The sequence below is a fragment of the Chanodichthys erythropterus genome, chromosome 8 (genome assembly GCF_024489055.1).
Source record: "Chanodichthys erythropterus isolate Z2021 chromosome 8, ASM2448905v1, whole genome shotgun sequence".
Classification (NCBI taxonomy): domain Eukaryota; kingdom Metazoa; phylum Chordata; class Actinopteri; order Cypriniformes; family Xenocyprididae; genus Chanodichthys; species Chanodichthys erythropterus.
Genome location: NC_090228.1, coordinates 18,235,017 through 18,260,001, shown reverse-complemented (window position 1 = coordinate 18,260,001; position 24,985 = coordinate 18,235,017). Strand labels below are relative to the sequence as shown.

The 24,985-nt window shown below is 36.6% G+C and overlaps 1 protein-coding gene across 5 annotated transcripts in view; it reads left to right on the top strand.

Annotated features, from left to right (window-relative positions):
• ppp1r12a (protein phosphatase 1, regulatory subunit 12A) overlaps nt 1–24,985 on the top strand; it is a 79,338-nt gene that overhangs the window by 39,236 nt on the left and 15,117 nt on the right. Inside the window, exons 5-25 of one of the 5 annotated variants that reach the window (XM_067392200.1) lie at nt 501–645; nt 753–827; nt 921–1,012; nt 3,111–3,271; nt 3,392–3,522; nt 5,044–5,151; nt 6,812–7,033; nt 7,141–7,229; nt 7,809–7,925; nt 9,568–9,714; nt 10,568–10,687; nt 10,775–10,921; nt 11,698–11,788; nt 13,450–13,629; nt 13,730–13,892; nt 15,431–15,558; nt 16,741–16,803; nt 20,379–20,395; nt 20,528–20,654; nt 20,745–20,849; nt 23,858–23,905. In XM_067392200.1, coding sequence (XP_067248301.1) covers nt 501–645; nt 753–827; nt 921–1,012; nt 3,111–3,271; nt 3,392–3,522; nt 5,044–5,151; nt 6,812–7,033; nt 7,141–7,229; nt 7,809–7,925; nt 9,568–9,714; nt 10,568–10,687; nt 10,775–10,921; nt 11,698–11,788; nt 13,450–13,629; nt 13,730–13,892; nt 15,431–15,558; nt 16,741–16,803; nt 20,379–20,395; nt 20,528–20,654; nt 20,745–20,849; nt 23,858–23,905 — 2,476 coding nt within the window. Of the gene's footprint in view, nt 1–500; nt 646–752; nt 828–920; nt 1,013–3,110; nt 3,272–3,391; nt 3,523–5,043; nt 5,152–6,811; nt 7,034–7,140; nt 7,230–7,808; nt 7,926–9,567; nt 9,715–10,567; nt 10,688–10,774; nt 10,922–11,697; nt 11,789–13,449; nt 13,630–13,729; nt 13,893–14,173; nt 14,259–14,403; nt 14,477–15,430; nt 15,559–16,740; nt 16,804–20,378; nt 20,396–20,527; nt 20,655–20,744; nt 20,850–23,857; nt 23,906–24,985 lie in introns of those variants that run through there. The other 4 variants (XM_067392201.1, XM_067392202.1, XM_067392203.1 and 1 more) reach the window with 4 other exon arrangements.

Sequence of the window (24,985 nt, the reverse complement as noted above, 5' to 3'; positions counted from 1 at the left end):
AGGCTTTACTTGGTCTATCCCATACTTCACCTTTCAACTTTTCTTGGTTCTTGTACACGAGACGTGACAGTATGTAACCTGTTTATCTGTCTCCATTACAATAGATTATCATGAGCTGTTGAACAAACACTGCTCAAGATGTGTGGCAGGAGTTAGGCAGTGTTTCTGTTTTTGGTGCTTACAGCCTTTCGATGTCAGAGTTGAATGACTGTGACAACTGCTCCATCTGCCGCTGCACCAAAACAACGGGATTGTAACTGGATAGACTGTTTTGTTTTGGTGTGTGGAACTTCACATCTAATGCATATTTTTATGTGTTGAAAATGAATGTTGGCATGCATAACATGCCTTCTAGGCAATGGAAAAATGAACCCATTGGTCTACTCAATATCCCAGACCTTTGGCAAATGAGGCCAAGCTTAGATTGCGGCACCAAAATCCAAGAAACCCAGATTTGTCTAATCTCATCATGTTATTTCTGTCGCTCTAACTGTTTGCAGGCTTTTAATCCAAGCAGGGTATGATGTAAATATTAAAGACTACGATGGCTGGACTCCGCTCCATGCTGCTGCACACTGGGGCAAAGAAGAGGCCTGCCGGATACTAGTAGAAAATTTGTGTGATATGGACATCATCAATAAAGTGGTATGAGTTTTATGGTTCTGTCTGTGCTATAAGCTTCTGTGTAGTCGTCTTCAGAATCTGAACTACAATTAAAATGTCTCTAATTCGAATTGTATTTTGGTTCTCAGGGTCAGACGGCATTTGACGTAGCTGATGAAGATATCTTGGGATATTTAGAAGAGCTGCAAAAGAAACAGAATCTGGTAATTTCACACTTTTGGCATCGGATCTTCAATCGTAAACATAATTCGGCTTTGTTTTGTAGCCTTAAGCTGACATGTTCTGTTTGTTTTTAGCTTCTGAGTGAAAAGAAGGATGTTAAGAAGTCTCCATTAATAGAAACTACGACTACTGGGGACAATAATCAATCTGTGAAACAACTGAAGAGGTAAATGGCTGTGCTCACTAGAGAGAAACCACCATGATGTGATTGATAAACTGTTTGCCCAATGTCTTGAGCTTACCATAAATATCGACTTGGGGCGCTTTTACAGTAGAGCTTGTGGTGTGGACAATTTTTCCAAACTCAAGTCCTCCTTGAAAAAGTGGTCTGGGGTTCAGGTCTAGTAGCATAAACTTAAATGGCAAAACTGAACCGCTGTTGAGGACATATAATTTGCATCTTTGCACGCACATGCTCATGCTCATTACACTAACACAATTTTCATAGCTGTATGTTTCAGTTTGGACCTAGCAAGTGAATACGATGTGAAAACAGCCTAAATGACAAGTATAGAGAATATTCGCAAACTGTTTGTACACCAAAACCATTAGGGCTGGGTAAAAAAAAAAAAGATTTCTCGATTTTAATCGATTCTCATTTTTACGAACTGACATCGATTCTTAAATCCTAAGAATCGATTAATCTGTTTTCAGTTGATGAATGAGCAGAATATGTAGCTCCTCCCATCCAATAAATCGTAATAATATTTGTGCTTTGTTACTTTTGATATGAAGCAAAGTCTCAGATTTCAAACGACGTCCAACTTATGAGATTCAAAAAACAAATGCCGTTTTGGCGCTGTTTAATGTGGCGTGACAGATCGCTTTAGCACCTCAGTTAAAGAGAAGCGGATGTGAACATCCTCTCCTCCGCTTTAATACCAGTTACACTGTGAAATAAACACGACTAAACATCTGAAGGTATGTTAAAATATACAGTACAACTTACCAAAATCTGTGTCATGTCTCGTGTAATCGCTCAATCGATGTTTCAACCTCGGAAAGACGTCAATAAAACAGCTTGTAAACAATGTCACTTAACGTCACATTTACCTCAGAAAACACATTCAGTGACCATAAACTTGTTAGTCAGCTAGAAAAGTGTACTCTAGTAAGCAACATTCTGATAGATATAGCTATGCACCGTTACATATTCATTATAATTTTTAATGTTCTTCAATATTTAATGCATGTTTGAATAAATCAGTTATGGCAGCCGTGATTTAAATGTTTATATTTAAAAAAAAAAAAGAATTTGAGTAGAAATATAATTATGTAATTCTAAACTTTATTTATAATAAAAACATCATTGAGTGTAATTAAATTGAAGGTTAAAGAAGGTAATATGTATATACACACACAATGTTATTATAGTAGTACCAACTGACTCTTATGTGTAGTTTACAGCATTAGTTGAGATTTTTTTCCTCTAGAAAATTTGCCATGTACTGAAATACTACGTCCAAAATTATCAAAATCGAATCAAAATCAAATCGAAGTGAATCGATGTGAATAGTAATCGATTCGAATCATAAAAATTATCAATGCCCAGCCCTAAAAACCATCAACAAATATTTGTAGCCCAAAACCTAATGAAAAAGTTAACTGAATCAACTATTTGAAAAAAAAAAGAAAAAAAAAATCAGCCTAGCTGATCAAGAATCAGGAATATTTACGGCACACTGCTGAATGCATAGCCTTTTAAAGTATATACTCTCTTTGATAGAAAAACAGATGACAAATAGTATTTGAAAGTTTCACCTTTGTCCAGTGTCTGTGCTATTTCTCTCCAAAAGTACTCTTTTAAACTGTTTCAAACTCGCTTATTGCCCTCACAAAATCATTTAAATTTTATGGATTGTGATATTGCTCTTGTGTTTGCTATGTAAATAGCCCTGATGCTAACATGACATTAAAAACGTAATAAACAAACAAACTTAATACCCTCACACAAGCACTCATCACTATGTCACTTTCAGTAGTTTGTTGTTGCGCATCTTCTGACTGTCAAACAGTGGACCGGGCCACTGTTGCCAACTGATTAGTGCAAAAACAATTCAAGGTGCATGTGTTACAAATCCATCTGCGTGTGTACTATGCTAATGATGAAATTTGTCAGACGCATTGTACACGTACCTAAGCGTACGCATTAAATTCAAAGTGTACTTGGGAGTTTACTGTGAATAGGCCTTAAAATTGAAAGCATTGTGTGTGAAGAGTTTGATGTAAAGGGTGCTTAACCATTGAGTTCATCTGTGCTTTAGTAAAGAAACAGTTCTACTGGAGCCAGAGAAGACTGCCCCAAGAATTGAGACTCTGGAGCCAGAGAAGGTGGATGAAGAAGAGGGAGAGGGGAAGAAGGACGAGTCTAGCTGCTCTAGTGAGGAAGAGGAGGAGGAAGACTCAGAGTCTGAGAACGAAGCAGGTAACTGTTTGATACAGTGACCACCACATACGCTTCCCCAACTAGCTTTGTGGTAAATTTGTAAAAATTTATTTACGTACTCTTTTTTTTTTTTTTTTTTCTTCTTCTTTTTTTTCCCAGACAAGACCAAGCCTTCTATTCCGTCAAGCATTTCCAACAGCACACCTGCACCTGCACCTACTAGTATCACGGTCACGTCGCCAACTACCCCAAGCAACCAGGTGACCACCCCAACCTCACCTACCAAAAAGGTACATTATCTGCCCTTGAATGTGCCGTCCACCATTCCTTCCACCCAGTATTTGTCTTCCATGTTTCTACGTCTTTCAGCTCACAGAAAGACTTCTCCTTGGAAATATGCTCAATACATGCTATGCATGAAGAATGAATGATGTGTCAGTAAGCAAGAAAGTTGCATTTGCAGCTTTTCAGAATGAATGTTATTGGCTGTTTCAAGATGAAACGATAGTTTGTAGGCTTCGTAACAAGGAGTTACAGAATCATTGGCATCAGCATAGCATGGTCGCAGAATTCTAAAAAAAAAATCAGCTGATGGACGTGGTTTTCAGGCATATCATTGTGCATTGAATTCTAGAACTGTGCACTTGAGAGGAGAGAAAATGTCCTCCTCACTTCTTTACCATGTACTTGCCTCCCTCTGCTGGACCGTAAGGGAATTTCATCAATGTCAGGCTTTCATCAAGTTTGTTGTTAGAAAATGCTATTATTCAGAACAGATTTGATTTCAATGTAAACAGAATTTAATTTAAATAAATTTGGTTATTGTTTAGGTTTGGGATATTTTTAAAATCAATATAGTTTGAATAATTATTTTTTAAAATAAATTTGTTTAACTTAATTTGAACGTGGCTTTATTTAATGCTAGTTGGATTATGAAAGTAGATTGACTTTTGACGGATGTTTAGTACTATGAGAAACAGTTTACAATGAATTCAAAGAAGTGAATTTCCAAGGAGACATCCGTGTTCCTGTAGTTTTTCTTCCTGTAGCTCAGCTGGTACAGCATGATACTAGCAACGTAAGAGCTAAACTGTATTGTAACCAACTGTGTTACTACTTAAACCTACCCACAAACAAATCTTTATCATAATCTTTATTTTAGTCTTAGGATTTTTTAGAGGGTATTTTAACGTTCAGGAAGAGATTTCTCTATTTTATTTCCATTAGAAGCTGCTTTTGTTGTGAAGCAGAAGTTACAGTAAATAAAAATGAATGGAAGTCCATTTTTATTAAATGTTAACAATAAAATTGAATAGATTAATTTTAGCCTAAAATACAATTAAATAAAGTGGCTGCAGCTGCTGTGCAAAACGAGATACAATTCTGGCCCAGAAATGTGCAATAGAACATTTCAAATGCACAAAACACACATTGATTACTATTCATCAAACATAATGGGCCAGTATAATGCAAGGTATTATTCTTTTGTTTGTTAGTTTATTTTTATGAATCATGTTTCTTTTTGTTTATTATTCTCCAAGACGAACATTGCAGTAAAATTCTGCTTTTTAATTGCATCTTAAACTCAAGTTTGCCAGCTAAACACATTACATGCTATAACTGGGCTTTCATATATTTCCTTTTTCTTTGCTCTCCCTTTCTCTCTGTCACTCGTGCATCTTGAAGTTATCTGTTTCCTTTGCTGCTGCTGCTTGATTTATTTCATTCAAGGGTTCTATCTTTCTTCCTTTTTCTTCACAATCATCTGTTTTTTTCTCTCTACTCATTGCTGTTGTCTTGGATGGCTTTAGTCTGATAACATTACTGCCCTTGTGCCTGGGGGGGAGCCAGGCTGTCCTGCGTTATGGCGTCAAGGCTTGCGCAAAACTGGCATTTCACTTGTGCCCAAAAAAGCGATGGTGAGGCCTCGGTGTGTTCAGCGTTGTGATTCCCACCCCCTCTTCCCTCCTGCCCTTTATGTTCCCCAAATGACCACGTCCCTAACCAATCAGATAACTGCCTAATCCAAGACCATATCCTCTTCCTGTCACTGGCTCACTGCATGGTGTTGTCGCTGTCATTCGCGGCTGTGATGACGTGCTGTTGAAAATCATCTGTGTGGTAGTTTTATACTTGAATGTGGTGGACTAAATATGACGGGGTGACATCAGTGTTGTGTGTACAATAAACTACTTTGATACGGGCGAATTTATTTATCATTGACTCTAAACCCTAACAGGTCACCAGGATGCTGATGAGTTGGCAAAAACTAACATATTGATTGAAATTGGGCATGTTTGGTTTTGTCATCTTTGTTGTTTTTATAATATTATTTAGCATTCCCATCATCTTAAGGCCTAGTAAACGATTGTAATTCAAGTTTGCATTCCTGAAGGCAATGAAATCCACAAACCCGTTCAAAAATGGCCCCCACATGTTTCCCTTAAAGTTTATTTTTGAATTTTATAGGCATCAAAGCACTAGGGCTGGGCGTTTGCTTTTATTTGTTTTTGTTTGTCTATAAAACAGTTATTCATTTCTAAACAATTTTTTTATTTTATTTGTATTTTATTAGTTTTATTCATAAAAAATATTAAAACATTTATTTTTTAAAATGTTTATTTATAAACAATATAAATCGTATTTACCCTATTAATAATTATATTGCAAATTTTCTGTATAGTGTTTTTTTTTTTTTTTTTTTTTTAAAAGCAGAGATGTCTATTTCAGAGCACATACATAAATAATAAACTGCATATAAAGTGCAACAGTCAGGTTCTGGAAGGAAAAACTCCATTAATTTTCTCCATAGGAAAATATTTTTTTAATGATAACTTATAAACCTTTAAAGACAGCCTTACTGTGAGCTACGAATCGATGGTATTTACTTCTGTTGAAGCTTGCATTATTTCAACTTAGTTTTAAAATAATGTGTTTAACAACGGAATTCATGGTGGAAAAACTACATTACCCATAATGCTGTACAGAAAATTCCACCAGTCAGAGTCGAAACAATCAAAACGCATTAAGTCTTGTACCTTTTTATAGTTTTGTCTGATTTTCAAATACTTTTTTGCTTCAAATCAAGGTTAGTAATGTTCACCTCATAGCATGTTGGCTTGGTTCATGACTTAAAACACTTTAACAAAGACTTTTTTGAAATCCCTATGGGAGAAGTGAATGGAAACAATACTTCCGGAACCAACGCCACTGAAAAAGTGGGTGGGCACTGTTGCACTCTATTTGAAATTGTTGAAAATGTGAAAATATCAAAGTTGCTCAGCCCTGCTGTCCACTGCTCCCATATGTATGCCCTGCTTTGACCTGTCAAACTGATCAGAGTTCTCTGTTCTCTCACCCGCACACATGGACAACCCCTAATGTTGATTCACAATGTGTGCTAGTAAATGCCACATCTGCACAAGTGTGTGCTCTAGATATTCCTGTGATTTATAAAGTTGGAATTTGGGCTTCTCAAATGTTGGAAATGGCATAAAACAGACTTGAGGCACTCCCAAATCTAACTAACTTTGGATTTCAACCCCCATCCCTTCTTTATTTGTTCTTTCTCCTCCTCAGGTGAGCACACCTGCAGGGAAGGTGTCTCCTAAAGAGGAGGAGAGGAAGGATGAGTCTCCTGCATCATGGCGTCTGGGCCTGCGGAAAACCGGCAGTTACGGAGCACTGGCGGAAATCAGCACAACTAAAGAGGCACAAAAAGAGAAGGACACAGCAGGGGTGATGCGCTCGGCCTCTTCTCCTCGCCTGTCATCCTCACTGGACAATAAGGACAAGGAAAAGGTCTACCAGAATTTAGTTTTGGGTCAAATAACCCTGTTTTTAATTGTAAGATTGGAGCTGTTTGCATTTGATTCTTGAGTTCATTTTCACTTTATTGATCTGCACAGGAAAAGGAGAAGACACGCCTGGCGTATGTTGCTCCAACCATCCCGAGGAGACACGTTAGCACATCAGACATTGACGAAAAGGAAAACAGGTAAAGAACGGACACTTGCTGTTTTGTGCATTTTTGAGAGCACCTTCTGCTGCTCCATGTTGTGTTGCAGTGTGAAGCACAAGCTCAGGTGTAGCATGTGTTTGTGGCTGATGCAGCATGTTCATGTTGTAAGAGAGAAGAATATAAATAATGTTGGTTAGATGTAGGGCTGGGCGATATATCGCATGCGATTGTCACGCGCATTTCGTCAGTAAAGCCGGTTCCCTGATTGCCGCTAAATCGCCATCACCTGCTTTCAAATGGAGCGGCATTTAATAGACAGAACCGTAGTTCACTGACAAGCTACGCAATATCGCGTTCATATCGCAGATGAATCTCCTTCGATAATGAAAGCGATATTGCGTAGCTTGTCAGTGAACTACGGCTCTGTCTATTAAATGGCGCTCAAATCAGAGAACCGGCTTTACTGACGAAATGCGCGTGACAATTGCATGCGATATATCGCCCAGCCCTAATTAGATGGTGTCCAGTATACTCTAGTTAGTCTAGTAGTGTAACAGATTTTTCAAGAGTGGTTCTCTGGAATTAGAGGTACTATTTATAGCTTGTGGTTCTTAGGGATTCGGCTGCTAGTCTGGTACGTAGCGGCTCGTACACTAGGAGACGCTGGGAAGAAGACCTGAAGAACAGCGACGGAACGGCCTCACAAAACAGAACCTCCAGCTATCAACGCAGGTTAGCTTTTATTCTAGTAACTATATTCATTTTATTGGCTAGTGACTGAGACTTTCAAAGAGATCGGCGAAAAGCTGATCGCTTCTTCCTGCTGCTGCTATCTGAGATACTTCTTGCCACCTTTATTTTGCCGTCAAGCATTTAGCATTTATAGCAGCTGCTATCGGCTTGCGTTTGTGTGTGACACTTTGACTGAGATTCTAACCATCTTAATAGAACCATCTCATAAACCGGTGTAAGTACTGCAGTTTAGAAACATTACTAACGACTAACTTGAGTAGAACTGCAGAAGTGGGTTAATCTCGGCTCGCTGTCATCTGACATTCTTTTAGATGGTCTTTTGAGCATGATAATCATCTTCCTAGCATGCATGTGCCTGTCTAAAACTGAGGTTTTCAAACTTTTTAAAGGGTTAGTTCACCCAAAAAAATTCTGTCATTAATTACTCACCCTTGTGTTGTTCCAAACCCGCAAGACCTTTGTTCATCTTTGGAACACAATTAAGATATTTTTGATGAAATCAAAGAGGTTTTTTTTTTAAATCTCCCATAGAAAGCAATGTAATTACCGTCATTAAAGGTCCAGAAAAGTAGTAAAGACATCGTCAAAATAGACAATGTGACTGCAGTGGTTCAACCTTAATGTTATGAAGCAATGAGAATACTTTTTGTGCGCAAAAACAAAACAAAAATAACTTTATACAATTTCTTTTTTCTCCTATGCAGTAATATAATAATATAAAACATTTTGTCTCTATTTATGCTACCATATCAGTAATAAAAAAAATCAGCAAGGTGTTTTTTAAAGAAATTCATACTTTTGTTCAGTAAGGATGCATTAAATTGATCAAAAGTGACAGTGAAGACTTTTACATTGTTACAAAAAAAATTGTTCAAATAAATGTTGCTTATTTACTTTCTTTTCATCACAGATTCCTAAAAAAAAGTATTATGATTCCCACATAAACATTAAGCAGCACCACTTTTTTCCACATTTTTAATAATCAGAAATTTATCTTGAGCAGCATGCAACAGAATGATTTTTAAAGGATCATGTGACACCGAAGACTGGAGTAATGATGCTGAAAATTCAGCTTTGCCATCTCAGGAATAAATCACATTTTAAAATATATTCAAAATGCAAAACAGCTTTGTGTTTTATTTTTTATTTATTCAGTTAACAGCCTAATTTTGAAACTTTGACACAAAATACATAAGTAAAATTTAGTTTGAAAACCCTGGTGTAAAAGATGAAAGCACCTTAAACCATCCAAATTATGTGTTATGCGTCATTGTGTAACTATGAATTTGCATGACTGCACTTGTGCCTCCTGGTTTGGTTTCAGACTAACAAAAAAAAGCATGTTTGAGTGTCAGATCTTTATTTTTTAAAGCATGCTAACGGTTTCTATATAACATGTAGGTTTCCAATATTTTTTAAGTTATTGATGGTATTTGATCATTTATGTACCGAAATATGACTTTATAAGAAACCAAGCCCTCCCCTCACAAGCGAGTCAGTGCTTTAGACACTGTATGTACACTTATATGTGTAACATTTTGTCTATGTGTGTGTGTGTATGTGTGTGTGTTTGTCCGCTCCCTGCTAACTCACCTTTCACCCCGCAACTTCCACATGGCAGTACGTCTCACACGCTAGCGTTAGGCCGCACGTCTAGCTCTCGCGACCTGCCTGCCAAATCCTCCTCTGCCTCCAGCCTGGAACCTAACAACTCTAAAGCCTGGCAGCAGCCTTCCTCCTACTACCAGTCTTACAACATTCACCGCAGGTACCTGCCCGAGCACCGCCCAGCAAATGCGCACACACACACTCCATGTCCTCCATCTGTCTTTTGTGTTCTCCACATGTAGCTTCTTGCCATTCTTACTGTCTGGTTATTTATTTGTCTATGGGGTGTATAGTTTTACACTATACATTAGAATGGACTGAATATAGTGCTGGACAATATAATAAAAATTCACAATGTATTCGCCAAGGTTGACGAGAGAACTGTTATTCAGTGGCGAGTACCAGTAGCAAAATATACATTGAGTTAAAAAAAAAAATGTAGATACTGTTTAAGAAATATTCAAGTATTACCTAATATAATGGATGAATAAAAATGCAAATAGATGAATAAAAATGGAAAGCTAAAAAGATGCAAATAAAAAGTAAACAGTGTTTGAATGTAAATATAGAACACTGTCAAAAAAACAAAAAAAAACAAAAAAACATTATATTGCCCAGTCCTAATTGTTATTTATTTGATTATTTTTTTATTTGTGCATTATGGACCATGTTGTTTTTTTTGTTTTTTGTTTTTTTTTTTTTGTTTTTTTTTTGCTTTGTATTTTAGTATTTGCTATTAGTTTTTGTTTTGCTTTGCTTTTTGTTTTGGTTTTGTCTTTTGGTTTTGGTTTGCTTTTGGTTTTGCTTTGTTTTGCTTTTTGTTTTGGTTTTGTTTTGTTTTTTGCTTTGTTTTTGGTGTTTGGTTTGGCATTTTGTTTTGTGCATTATGGATCTTGCTCAGGTTTTCGGAATGAGGGAACTCTCCCGTTTTCTCTTGTGGTGTTTCTTTTGAGCCATCTCTTTCTCCTCTTATGCTATGTTTTGTTCCCTGACTATTGTCTGTGTTCCTGTAGCGGCTCCTTTGGAAGGAGGCATGATGATGCTTTAAGTTCCACTTCTTCTGCCACTTCCACAACGACGACCTCCACCTCCTCTGTTACCTCACCCACAGGACACCGCAGCCTGCTGTCCAGGTACGAGCCCACACACCTCTTCATCTTAACTTACAAACTAAACACTCAGAGTAGGTTCTGATAGTGAAATGTATCAATGCAAAACAGGTATTGGTCAGAGGAGGGCGCGGAGAAGGAAAAAGAGAAAGAGAAGGAGTCGGCTGCTGTCATCCCCACAATCAACACTGCAGCCACCACCACTACCACCTCCACTACTGGAACTGTACTGGGCTCTGACGGACGAGAGAGACGCAGGTACACATGCACTGCAACATCATGGATCCACACTTTTTTTAGCAGCATACAAGTTGATTCAAAGTCAAAACTCATTGTACCTATTCAGGTCATTCAACTTAAAGGGATAGTTCATCCAAAAAAGAAAACTGTCATTATTTACTCACCCTCACAATATTTTAAATCCATAAGACTCCCATTCATATGCAGAACACAAATGAAGATTTTTTTTAAAAAAACAATATTTTTCCATTAAAAGTCCATGCGACCAAAATTTTCAAGTTTCAAAAAGTTCATAAAGACATCATAAATATAATCTATATGAATTGAGCAGTTTAATCTTCTGAAGACACACAATCACTTTATTTGATAAACAGATAATTTAGGCTTTTATTCACACACAAACATTGTTCTATATACATACATAGAGCTCAGCAAATATAGTAATAATGATATATAAAAGTTTAATAATTAATAATAAAATTTAAACCTGAATTGAGACTTTATACTAGTCATAAGTCTGTATTTTGCCATTTTAGACACAAGTAGCAATATTATACACATTATACAATATTATACAATATACATATTTTTGTTCTGTTATTTAAATTCTACATGTCTACGTTTAAATTCAGTTTAAACAATGTAGCATGTTCCTGTTTCTAATTATGTAAGAACGTTTTTATTTATTCTCCAAAGCCTATTTTTTACTCTCATTAAAGCTGCCTTAAAGAGCCTCAACAAAAGCGCATGTTGCTTCATCTGTCGGATTTTGTTTCTTTGTGTTGCGTCTGTAGATCATACCTCACCCCTGTGCGTGATGAAGAGTCCGAGTCTCAGAGGAAAGCCAGATCCAGACAGGCACGGCAGTCCAGGAGGTCCACACAGGCAAGTCTAGACTCTCATCTAAACACCTCTGCTGTAACTCTCTCTTATAATAGACTGAACCACAGTGCTTTTTACAAATGATTTGTTGCAAGATTTTAATGGTTCTTGCTTCAGATTGTCAGCGTTTGTATTGTTTGAAGCCCAGGATATGCTTACTGGTTGGTTTTAATTAGAGAGGAAATAGATTTTTTTGCCTTTTTAAAAGTACGGGATCTAAAAATTAGGTGGTTAAACATAATAATTACCTGCTTTAAAAAAAAACTAAATTATATATTACGTAATCATGTGGTAATGCCTATTTTTAGATAATCTAAGGAATTAAATACTTCACAAGTGAAAGTCCTTTACAAGTCCTTCATCTTGATTCTATTCTTTTTTTTTTATTATTTGGAATTTACCTACATTTAATTTTATTATTAATAACAAATACGTCAGCTTCATATTCTATAACACTTGAGCTAAAACTAAAGGAGAAATATGTTTTAAAGAGGACCTGTAATGCCCCTTTTCACAAGATATAATGTAAGTCTCTGGTGTCCCCAGAATGTGTCTGACACTCAGGTTTCAGCTCAAAATACCCCACAAATCATTTATTATAGCTTGTCAAATTTGCCCCTATATGGGTGTGAGCAAAAACATGCCATTTTTGTGTGTGTCCCTTTAAATGCAAATGAGCTGCTGCTCCCAGCCCCCTTTCCAGAAGAGGGCGGAGCTTTAACAGCTCATGCTTCATTGTTCATCAACAACAAAGCTGGAGAATCTCACGCAGCCAAAATGACAATTGTCAGTAACGGTGTTCAGCCTTAGATTTTCAAAACCAGAATAAGACAAAGATGGAGAGATGCAGGAAGATGTTAGAATGCAACTGGACATTTCTGAATCATTAGTTGATAAATGTATGTAGTTGCTTTGGAGTTGATCCAACTCATCAACTAGCATGTGCCGTCATGTTAATCTTTTGTGCAAATCCAGCATTGAATTGTCCCACGTTTGTGAAGCAGTCTGGCGTAAAATGACGGCATAGCAACAACACTCAACTACAACAACTCTTCCTCTTCTCTAAAGCAGCCCAACAGGGTCCACCCCCTTTTTTGCTTGTTTTGCCATGGCGTTAGAACTGGTACGCCAAAACAAAATGGTTGCTCCGTGGGTGGAAATGTGCAGATTGAGGGGTGGTCCCAAGTGATCCCCTTTGTACATCACTTGGGGAGCGAAATCTGAGTGGCTTGTTTTTTTTTTTTTTTTTTTCACATGCTTGCAGAGAAAGACTTCCCAAAACAAAGTTACTGGGTTGTCCTTTTTCACGTTTTCTAGGATGGTAGATGCACTTAAACACGGAAAAAGTCATATTTTCACGATATGTCCCCTTTAAATGTGATTGGATAAGCAAAGTTAAGCTGTTTTAAACTGGAAATGCACTTCTGTCACTCTACTTGTATAGTTTTCTGCTCATATGATGTTTTTATTAATATTAATAAAATACTATTTGTTATTATTGATATAAATGTTTTAATAATGTATATTCTTAAAGTAGCACGTATGGTAATAAGGTAATTTCATATAAATATCTGCACTTACAACAACATAACAACATTATTGGGGTCATTTAGCAGACTCAGAAATGAATGACATAATTTTAACCCTTTGACTTTCTTTTCCAGGGTGTGACCTTGACTGATCTCCAGGAGGCGGAGAAGACCATCGGTCGCAGTCGCCCCACACGGTCTCGAGAAGATGAGAAAGAAGAGAAGGAAAAACAGGACAAGGAGAAACAGGAAGAGAAGAAAGAGACAGAGACCAAGGAGGATGACTATAGGTCACGCTACCGCAGCTTTGAGGAGGTGAGGAAAACTCCTCCCTGTTCCCGGTCACAGAGAACAATTTCAACTAGAATTTTTGTGTCTTCTATGTCACACAAGTGTCCTTTTTGTTGTCCTCCAGAAGTACCGAAGCACCTTGGCCTCGACCACCACTGCCTCCTCCACCCTGCCTTCCTCCTCTAGCAGTTCGTCTTCTCTCTATAGCACCTCCTCTCTGAACCGGCCAAACAGCCTGACCGGCCTCACTTCAACCTACAGCCGCTCCACACGTGACACTGAGAGAGGTATACATGTCCGGGTCTTGTTTCATCAAAAAAAAAAAAAAAAAAAAATTCATTTTATTCATAACAATGAGTAGCCTGTTGTAGGAAAATTTTAACATTTATTAAGAAATTACATTTTTAAGGGGGAAAAAAAAAAGTTAATTATATGTACTGTTCCAAGCACTGCAAATGCCCTTAATTGTCATGAAACTGTCACAGTGCCAAAAACAGCTGTGTGGTCACTGAGTAGAGTGACATGGCACAGGAAGGAAAATGAGTGATATGGTTTTGTGACGCTACAGGAACTGGCATACAGACAGGGACTTCCTTTAGTATGGCTGCAGACTGACTAAGCCAAGCATCAGGCTGTTGAAAATCTTGCGTTCGGTAGGATTTTTTTTTTAATGTTTTTGAAAGAAGTCTCTCACCCAAGCTGCATTTATTTGATCAAAAATACACAAAAACAATAGCACTGTGAAATATTATTTCTGTGTAAAATAACCGTTTTCTATTTTAATTTGTGATGTCAAAGCTGAATGTTCAGCAGCCATTCCTCCAGTCTTCAGAGTCACATGATCCTTCAGAAATCATCAGGGTCCCTGCAGGTCCTTAAAAAAAGTCTTTAAGTCTTAAATTCAGCTTGATCAAATTTAAGGTCATGAAACATCTCAAATATCTTAAATGATGTATCAAAAGTCTTAATTATCATTTTAAGAGGTCTTAAATTTGGGGACGGTAAAACCGTAATTGTGCCTAATGTGGTTATTAAACTTCAAAAGGCTATGATTTAATGAAATGTTAGCACTGCACGATCAAAGTCTCGTGGTTTCAGAACAGTTTGCGATAAATAATTACAGCACATTCATGGCATTCAATTGCTTTTGATCTACTGTTGATGAATCAACAATCTTTGTTACTGTTTTTTTTATTGTAATGTGTTGTATATGGGTGAATATTTTAGCTCCCTCATCTTTTTGCTGATAAGCCATATTATTGTTGAATGTGTGCCCTAGCCTGTTTAATCAAGTAAAAGAATTGAAGATACATGATTTATTTTGAGATTTTATGGTTTGTTCTGTAAGGACATTGATTTTATTAGAAAAACTCTGCAGATACCCTGAGTCATTCTAAAATGCTGAAACATTTCTTATAATCACAGTTGAAAACAGTTTTTATTTTTATTTTTTAACTTGAATATTAATCTTTTGTCTCATTATAAGTGTCTTAGACACATTAAGTTCTTAAAGAAAAATAAAAAAGCGTACTGACTTCAAAGTTTTGAACGGTAGTGTATTTGATTTGACATTCCGCCAGCTTATATTAGTTGCATTTAAACACGCTAACCTTCATAATAAAACAGATTTTATTGCAGTATTTTGGAATTAAATGTATTGTTTGTTTCATTTTTTTGAGATTTATTTTTAAGCTCAACCAGGATTTCTAGCTTAGCCCTGGAGCACTATCATTCCCATAAATAAAATGGGGGTTTCCACCAGGGGTTTATGCATATTATTGCTCAGTTATACTTATAAACAACAATATGTCTGTTTTCTGACCAGAATCTGATAGAAAAGAAAGAGAGGATGATAAGGACGGTGAAGACAAGTCGCAGCCTCGCTCTATACGCGACCGCAGAAGACCTCGAGAGAAAAGACGCTCGACTGGAGTGTCCTTCTGGACCCAGGATGTAAGACTCTTGCACATAAAGCGCTTACAAAACTCATTCTATATGGACTCGGATACAAAAGACATGATGAGAGCTTTACTATTTGCCACCAGCCACAAGCCTGTTATGGTTGAAAATATATAAATATATCACATTATTACACAAATCTCTGGAATACTGAATTCTTATTAGTCAGTTGCAGCTGGCTAGAAAGAAAACTTAACTTCCAGCTGGTCATTGACTCATTTTATGTTCATGCCAAAGCGTTTGTGCATTTGGTGATTGTACCTGTTAATTTTGGACCCTGTTTACTTTTATAGTTGGAATATAGTGGAGTTTGGATAACGCTTTGCAACAAGATTACATTATTTCGCATGGGTTAATCCATTAACTAACAACGAGTAATACATTTGTAACAGTATTTATTAATCTTTAAATTAGTTAAAGGTAAAGTTCACCCAAAAACGAAAAATACCCCATGATTTACTAACCCTCAAGCCATCTTAGGTATATATGACTATCTTTTTTCAGACGAACACAATCGGAGTTAAAAAAAAAAAAAAAAAAAAAAAAAAAAATCCTGGCTCTTCCAAACTTTATAATGATAGTGAATGGCGCTCCTGATTTTGAAATCCAAAAAAGTGCATCCATCCATCATAAAACATATCCACACATCTCCAGGGGGTTAATAAATATCTTCTGAAGCGAAGCGATGGGTTTTTATTAGAAAAATATCCATATTTAAAGCTTAAAATAACTAGCTTCCGACAGACGGCCTACACAAATTGACTTGGGCCAAAAGAGTGACTTTTATGATGGATGGATGCACTTTTTTGGACTTGACTAAATCAAGAGTGCCATTCACTACCATTATAAAACTATTATGGATATTTTTTAATATTACTCTGATTGTATGAAGATAGAAGCTAGAATGGCTTGAAGGTTAGAAAATCATGGGATGGTTTTCATTTTTGGGTGAACTTTCTCTTTAATAAAAATATATCTGTTCATTGTTAGTTCATGTTAGCTCAAGTCCTTTAAATAATACTAACCAATATGATGTTTGATTTTAATAATATATTAGTAAATGTTGAAATTATTGACATATGTATTATAAATGTTGATTTATAAATGCTTTAGAAGTTAACAAATGGAACATTATTATAAAGTGTTAACAGAATTTGAAATGTGTTTGTGTTACAGAGCGACGAGAACGAGCCAGAACAGCCATCAGACTCAGAAGGCAGCACTAAAGGAGAGCCTCAGGTGAGCATTAACTCACCCACAATGCATCTGCCAACACAAATGTATCAGTTTAGACAAATGCTCAATTCCTCATTCAGCTGCTTATCATGTTGGACTGTTTTTGAAGGACTTTGAGGTTCTTCCTCTGCCCAGCTCTGTCTTTCACCTTGTATAGTCAAAGAACAGTTTGACTTTCCTTCATGTTTGACAAAACAAACATTTCACTGACATTACTACGTGTCTGCTAACTGCTGACCCCCTCCTCCCTCTCCAACTTCCTGGAATTGTCCCAGCAGCATTAGTCCTCTTAAAAATGAAAGTCGCTTCACAGCCCGCAGACTGTCACCTGTTACAGGAATAGTCATCAATCAATACCTGGCTGCAGAAAATCACACTTCCAGTGATAAGAGAAACTACGTAGCTAGTCACATGAGTCGTGCTTACTGTGTACTTGAGCTGTTAGTTGTGTGACTGGGGTGATATTGTGAGGTCAGCGGGGATAAGATAAATATCCTGCATATCCTGTGCCAACATCATCCTGGAACCAGATCACACACAGTTGGGTGGAAAACTGGGAATGAGTCATTCAAATGTGACAATTTATTAGAGTCAGGAAGAGAAACAAAGAGTACTACAAAGCTTTGTTGTTGGCTGTTGTGGAAAAAGAACAGGAAAGTACTTTTTGTGTATATGGAGAGGGGGAAAAAAAACAGCCGACACCTTAAATCATCCTCCGATTAAAACACTTTTCCATCCAAGTTTAAATATAGCACAAATATGGCCTAATACAGCTAAATATCAGTTCTTGCTTGGATGGTTCCAAATGATGTGTTCAGAGGGCTGCAGTATGAATGAAAATCTAATGGGGTCTATGGGTTCTTTATGAGACAGCTGGTTTTTTGTTAGCTTAATAGCACACATTTCCTCTTAGTGAGCTCTTCTGCATTGAAAAGGAAGCCCTTATACAAAGCTAAGTGCTGCAGTATGCTTCCAGGGCAATCAGCTACAGGAAGTGGGCTGCACAGTCTCACGGGTCATTGCCTGAGAGCTTCTCACAGCCCAGACTCTAAGCTACAGCCATTATCTAAGTCCATAGTTTCCAGCCTTCAGCCAACAATAAGCACAGATGAGAGAAAACTGATTGTTTGGAATGGAATACTGTCAAGTTTTTATTCTTTCATTACATACGACTGGAAAAATAAGAACTCTTAAAAAAGGAGAAAATTGTGGTTAAAGATCACAGTTGATTTTACTACTGGTTCTTTTGCACATAAAATGATTAGTTCACTTCATAATTCAAATTTCCTGATTATTTACTCACCCCCATGTCATCCAAGATGTTTTTCTTTCTTTCTTCAGTTTAAAAAAACATTCCAGGATTTTTCTCCATTTAGTGGACTTCAACAGCTACCAACTGGTTGAAAGTCCAAATTGCAGTTTAAATGCCGCTTCTGAGGGTTCTACACAATCCCAGCCGCGGAATGGGTTCTTATCTAGTGAAAGAATCTGTTATTTTCTTAAAAAAAAAAAAAAAAAAGGTTGCATAGCAACGACAGACACCATGGGAAGTAGGAGAAAGTGGCACGGCCACGCTTTCCACACATTTTAGACGCGATATGTGAACGGCCCCCAAGTAAAAAGGCCTTTAAAAAAAAAAAAAGGTAAACGACGATGTTGGACGATTTTGAAGTTGGAGGAGAAAATGAGTTTTTCTCCCCACTGTGGTACTTCCACTTATGTCACTTGTGACCTTTCCAACATGATTACGTAATGCATGGCGCATCACAGAGCTAGTGCAACACGAGCGTTTGTGGTTAAAAAGTATATAAACATTTATTTATTTTTTTTAGAAAATGGCCAATCGTTTTATTAGATAAGACCCTTATTCCTCGTCTGGGATCGTGTAGAGCCCTTTGAAGCTGCATTTAAACTCCAATTTGGACCTTCAACTCGTTGTTAGCCATTAAAGACCACTATATGGAGAAAAATCCTGCAATGTTTTCCACAAAAACCATAATTTCTTTTTGACTGAAGAAAGACAAACACATTGGATGACGTAGGAGTGAGTAAATTATCAGGAAATTTGAATTCTGAAGTGAACTAATCCTTTAAGTATCGTTGGTAACACTTTACAATAAGGTTCATTAGTTAAACATTAGTTAATGTATTAACTAACATGAACTAACCATAAGCAATACATTTGTTACTGTATTTACTAATATTTGTTAACGTTAGTTAATGAAAATACAGTTGTTCATTGTTTGTTCATTTAAGTTCACAGTGCATTAACTAATGTTAACAAAATTTTAATATTGTATTAGTGTTGTCAAAAGTACCGACTTCGGTACCTAATCGGTGTTGAAATTTAAAAAATGTGATGCTTTGAGCGCTGTTGAGTGGATTCGTAAACATCTCTGATTGGCCGTTGTTTTCACGGCTCATCGGATATGTCTGTGATAGACTTCAATGATCAACGCTGTAAAAACGTTGTAAATAGTCATCAATTAATCTCTTCACTAAGCCCTTACACAGATACACACGGGAGCGTCTGAAAGCAGGCGTCTATTGCGGATCGGTCCACTGTTTGACACCCGCTTTCAATCGCTTTCTTTCTTCAGTTGAAAAGAAATTGTTTTTTGAGGAAAACATTCCAGGATTTTTCTCCATATAGTGGACTTCAACAGCTACCAACGGGTTGAAAGTCCAAATTGCAGTTTAAATGCAGCTTCAAAGGGCTCTACACGATCCCAGCCGCGGAATGGGGTCTTATCTAGTGAAAGAATCAATCTAATGTTTAACAAAGATTAATAAATGCTGTATAAGTGCAGTTCATTATTAGTTCATGTTAACCAATGTAGTTAACTACTGTTAACAAATGAACCTTATTATAAAGTGTTACCGTACTATCATTTCATTACGGTATACTGTATCTCTTTTATCTTGAGCAGTGTTGTTACTGAATGTTAATTGTTCTATGCATACAGGAAAATATTGCAGTTTTTACTTTCCAAAATAATTGTTAGTATGCCAATCCAAACTCATTCCAATACCCCGAGTGTGCTCTGAGCCGCTGGGGAATAAGATCAGAGCCAGAGGTCTTGGCTGCGGATCAGGAATTCATGGAGAAAAACCCCGGCAGGGCTGAGAGGTCTAAGAGCTCAGAGAGACGAAAAAATGAGCGGAGGAGGGACAAAGACCAAAGTCCTTTTACTTCCTCCTTGATAAATGTGACATTCATGTTGAAGTTGAACCTTTTGAAGCATGACTATTATTAGGACAAAATCAAATGGATTACACCCAGATGTCTCCAAACGTGTCCTTTACTGTAGCGTAGTAAATGATAGATTGCTGACCCGCACAGACTCTCATTAAATAGCGGCATTAAGCAGGCCATCGCAGCCGTGAACGAGAGCGTCACAATCCATCCCAGACTAATTGATAATCTGCATTCTAGACGCTCTGATAGTCTAGACGCTAGACAAACAGACACACTAAATGCATTATGAGCATGTGATTGATTAACAGCAGGTACAGACTTTGTAATAACTCCCTCTCTCTCTCTCTCCTTCTCTCTCCATCTCTGTTCACATCCACAGAGCGACAGACTATCCAGGTACGTATCCCACAAAAACACACTTTTTGTCATTAAGTGCTTAACTTTCAGATAAGCTAAATATGCTTGCAATCATGCTTATTTTGAAAACAGCTGTGAATATTTTAAGTAAGCATCCCTTTTCACCTTTAGGAATGACCCTCTTTCTACTAGCACTTCCTCCCATGAACGTTACGAATCTTATAGTAGCCGCGGCATTGGGGAGAGCCGGCGGCCATACTCGCGCATCGAAAGAGACGACACCACTGATTATAAGAAGGTACAAATAATGCGCTGTATTATTACGCCCCGTTAAATAATGGTTTCCTTACGGTTTAGTGTTTACCCAACATACTCTTTCCACTTGCAGCTTTATGAGCAGATTTTAGCTGAAAACGAGAAGCTAAAAGCTCAGTTACGTGATACAGAACTGGAGCTGGCAGACCTGAAGCTACAGCTGGAGAAAGCCACACAGGTGAGTTCCTTTTCCGATAGAGTTTTTGGGATGCAATGCTGGAATGTTTGCCCATATATCATCTGTACTAGAAGCTTCAGAAGGCCTTTTTACAGGCTCTAAAGGTCTGTTCACACTGTCTTTTAGTTTGGAATAAAAACACAAATCACACAAAAAAACAAGCGGTCCTTTGTTTTCGTTTAATTCACTGACTTGGTCATTTTATTTTCTTATCTTTTGTTTGAGCTCCTAAAAATCACCAAAAATGCATTTTTAGTGTCATTCTTTAACATTAAAATTTAGCATGAAAATTAATACTGTCATGTCAAGTGTTAATGTCAAGCCCTGTATGTATGTGTATATATATATATATATATATATATATATATATATATATATATATATATATATATATATATCATATATATATATCATATATATATATCATATATATATACATACATACATACAGGGCTTGACATTAACACCTGCCAAATGCGGGTAGATTTCAGCTGTGGCGGGTAAGACAGCCACTCCCACTAGCCACTTTGGCGGGTTGAATATAATTTCAGTTTACAGCCAAATGATCGTCGAAGATTGTCGTAGCACAAAATTACAATCCAATCACACACTTTATTATTTAGGCTACGTGCAGTTAGTGAAGGAGGGATAGGCGCTGAATGTCACACTACAGAAGCGCTCTGTCGCGCGTGCGATCAGTTCTCCTTGCGTCTGAATAGTTAAACAGTGCACACAGATGTCTAAATGTCCCTCGTGGAGTATCTCGCGTGAATACAGTCGGTTATGGCTTAAGTGGACGTAAACAGGTGAGTAATAACTGGATATGCGTCAGTTACGTCCATGCATTCAGCAGCCCAATTAAATACTTGTCTGTCATTAATGTTAATCAAACAACAAAAGATGTTAAATAATCTGAAAAAAGATTCTTTTTAATTTACTACTGTTTTTGTAATTTGCTTCTTTGTTCTTTTATATAGCCTAACATAAATAACTTATCTCATATTAGCCCATACTCAAATTGTCCACCTGTACATACCAGCTGATAATGTAGTCTTGATTTGGGTGGTCAATCTGCATTTAAAAGTTTGAAAGGGTTTTAAATCTTCTAAATCAAGTAAAATGACTCAAAATAAAGTAATTTAAGCATAACAAAGTCAACTTTGATCATATAAAATGTAATTTACCAACATCAAAATTGTGGCCAGTGAAAATGCTGAGTGGCTAGTAACTTTGGAAAACCACTAGCCACAGTGGCTGGTGAGCAAAAAAGTTAATGTCAAGCCCTATATATATATATATATATAATATATATTATAATGAGGGAAGAACAAAAAACTAAACTTGGTGTAAGTATTTAACTGACAGGGCGGAAGGCTAAACTACAGCTAAAGGTTTTATTTCACAATGTAAAAAAAACAAAGAGAAACAGAAGGCTCACAGGAAAAAGCATACATTTGCTCCAACATAATCAGTTATTAATATTTCTCTGGTAATCTTGTTTTTGCATGTGTTCATTATTTCTTGCCAAATGCCAAAAATGATGTCTAGACAATTTGGCAAGTTTTTGTTGCGTTATCACTAATAAAACAATTGACCACAAGCACAACTGCAATATGCTTACAGAATCTTTAACAATTTCCCATAATATTCAAATAATGGGTGATGTCGTCAATATTCCTAGGCCGGACATCACTTTTGGATCACCTATGAAAACCTTAGTTCTTTTCAAATTGTTAGTATCATTGTCAGTGTTGGGAGTAACTTATTACAAGTAACATTAATTACGTAATCAGATTACTTTTTTCATGTAACTAGTAAAGAAACACATTACTTTTAAATATACAACAAAATAAAGTTACTTTTTTTAATAAGTAATGCAAGATACTTTGTTTACTCATTAATAGACTGATACCTCTTCTGTCCTCATGTTGAGAGAAATCGAGACTAAGAGGTAGAGGTGTTGTGTGCAGTGTAGACATGATGGTTATTGTAGTTCTTGACTAAATGTGAGCATGCATTTATTCATATCACTTGACAGGTTGAATTTGCATTTTCTTCCAGCTTTAGGCTCATTTACTTTTGAGGTTCCACTTTATATTAAGTGGCTTTAACTACTATGTACTTACATCAAAAAATAAGTACAATGTACTGATTGGGTTCATATTGAATTGCAAAACACTTTTGCTGCTATTGAGGTGGATACGGGTATGGTTAGGGAAAGCTGTGGTGGTATGGGTAGGTTTAAGGGTAGGGGTAAGGTGTAAGGGATGGGTCAACAGTGTAATTATAAATGTAATTACAGATGTAATTACATGCAGGTGTTTTTAAAATACAAGTACAATGTAAAAACATGTATGTACACAATAAGTGCATTGTATCAAATGATTAATTTAAATGTAAGTACATAGTAGATAAGGCCACTTAATATAAAGTGGGACCACTTTTGATGTGAAAAGGCATTTACATTTGCCAAAAAATTACTTTTTAATGACATTTAATTAAAAAACAACAATCAACCCCAGCCCAGATGAGAAAAAGTAACGTGACAGATTACTTTACATAAAACGTAACTAACACAATCAGTTTTTTAGGGAGTAACACAATATTGTAATGCATTAGTTTTAAAAGTAACTTCCCCAACACTGGTCATTGTTTAATGGTAAAATTGAATGTAAAAATGTATACTGTCATTTTAATACTGTCATGCCATTTTATTGCATCAGATAAGTGGTTCATGAAAAACCCCGAAATGTCAGGAAATGTTCAATTTTATGATTCTCTGGCTGGGAAAGAATAGAAATTAATAGAATCTAACACTAAATAAATTATAAAATAAAAAAATATATATTTCTATTTTCTTATACAAATTTGTTTTATATAGAATATTAATAAAAATCATTACAAATGTCTGGAAATCAATCATATCATGCAAACCCTGATTGGGCATGTTGTGTTCAGGCCTGCTTAACTCATCTGCTGTGTTTTTTTGTTTGTTTTTTAAATTACAGAGGCAGGAGCGCTTTGCTGATCGGTCACAGCTGGAGATGGAGAAAAGGGTAAAAACAGCTCTTACTTTAACATTGTTGTCTTATAAATCATTAATGTTGAGTTTTAATGTATCGAATCATCATTCTCCACCAAAGTTAATGGCAGTGGATGAGCAGGTGTACTTCACACTAATGCAATGATGGGGCATTAAATCCATAAAGGATCCTTTATGGATAAAGTCACACATCAGCACATCTCAGCTCAAATGCAGAGATTTTGGAGATGCTTAAGAACTGCTCCAGATAAATGCTGAATTCTGGCCTCCATCGGCCAAACGGTTGGTAACTGTTCCGCACTGGTTTATGTCTGAAGGTTGCAGGCAGGTCTCAGGCTCAGCTGGGTGCTTTGGGTAACGTTTAACCTGAATTTAAAGTGTTTACAGCTCTGCTAGTGGCTGAATCACATGCCTCTCACAGCCCCAGGGGGTTGGAACCGAACCCCATCAGCCAATCACAATCCCTCTTTCACTTTTTGCCTTTAAATCACTAACGCAACACACCTTTCTAGACTTGTACAAGGGAACATCTGTCTATCATGTGAGACGTAGAGTATGGTGTGGTTTCTCTTTCAAACATTGTATCTGCATGTGTGTGAAGAAACATCGCCTTTGTGTAAAAAATCATCTTAAAATTTGTATTTGAATTGTTTCATTCATTGTTACATCCATTTATAATTAGTTATTCCTCAAATTATACAGTCAGTTTCTCTTTTCCTAAATTGTAGTACACATGCCTATACACATACTGACCATCTTTTTTATTATTAATATAAATATATCATAATTATTATATAGTAAATATATATATATATATATATATATATATATATATATTTGTATAATTTTTATTACACTACACATGTAAGTAACTTAATGCGTGCAGACTTGGTGTGAGCATGAATAATCAGACTATATTTCCAGCTCATGATCAGCTTCACTAAGCAGTGTGTGATTCTCTTCACTTTGTTCACTTCCCTCTGTTTTGACATTCAGTCACCTGATGCATCCACATGATTCTGTGTGTGTGTATCTCTCTTTGTTTGCAGTGATAGTGGATCATGGAGTTGTTAATGTGTTTAATGGCCATGTG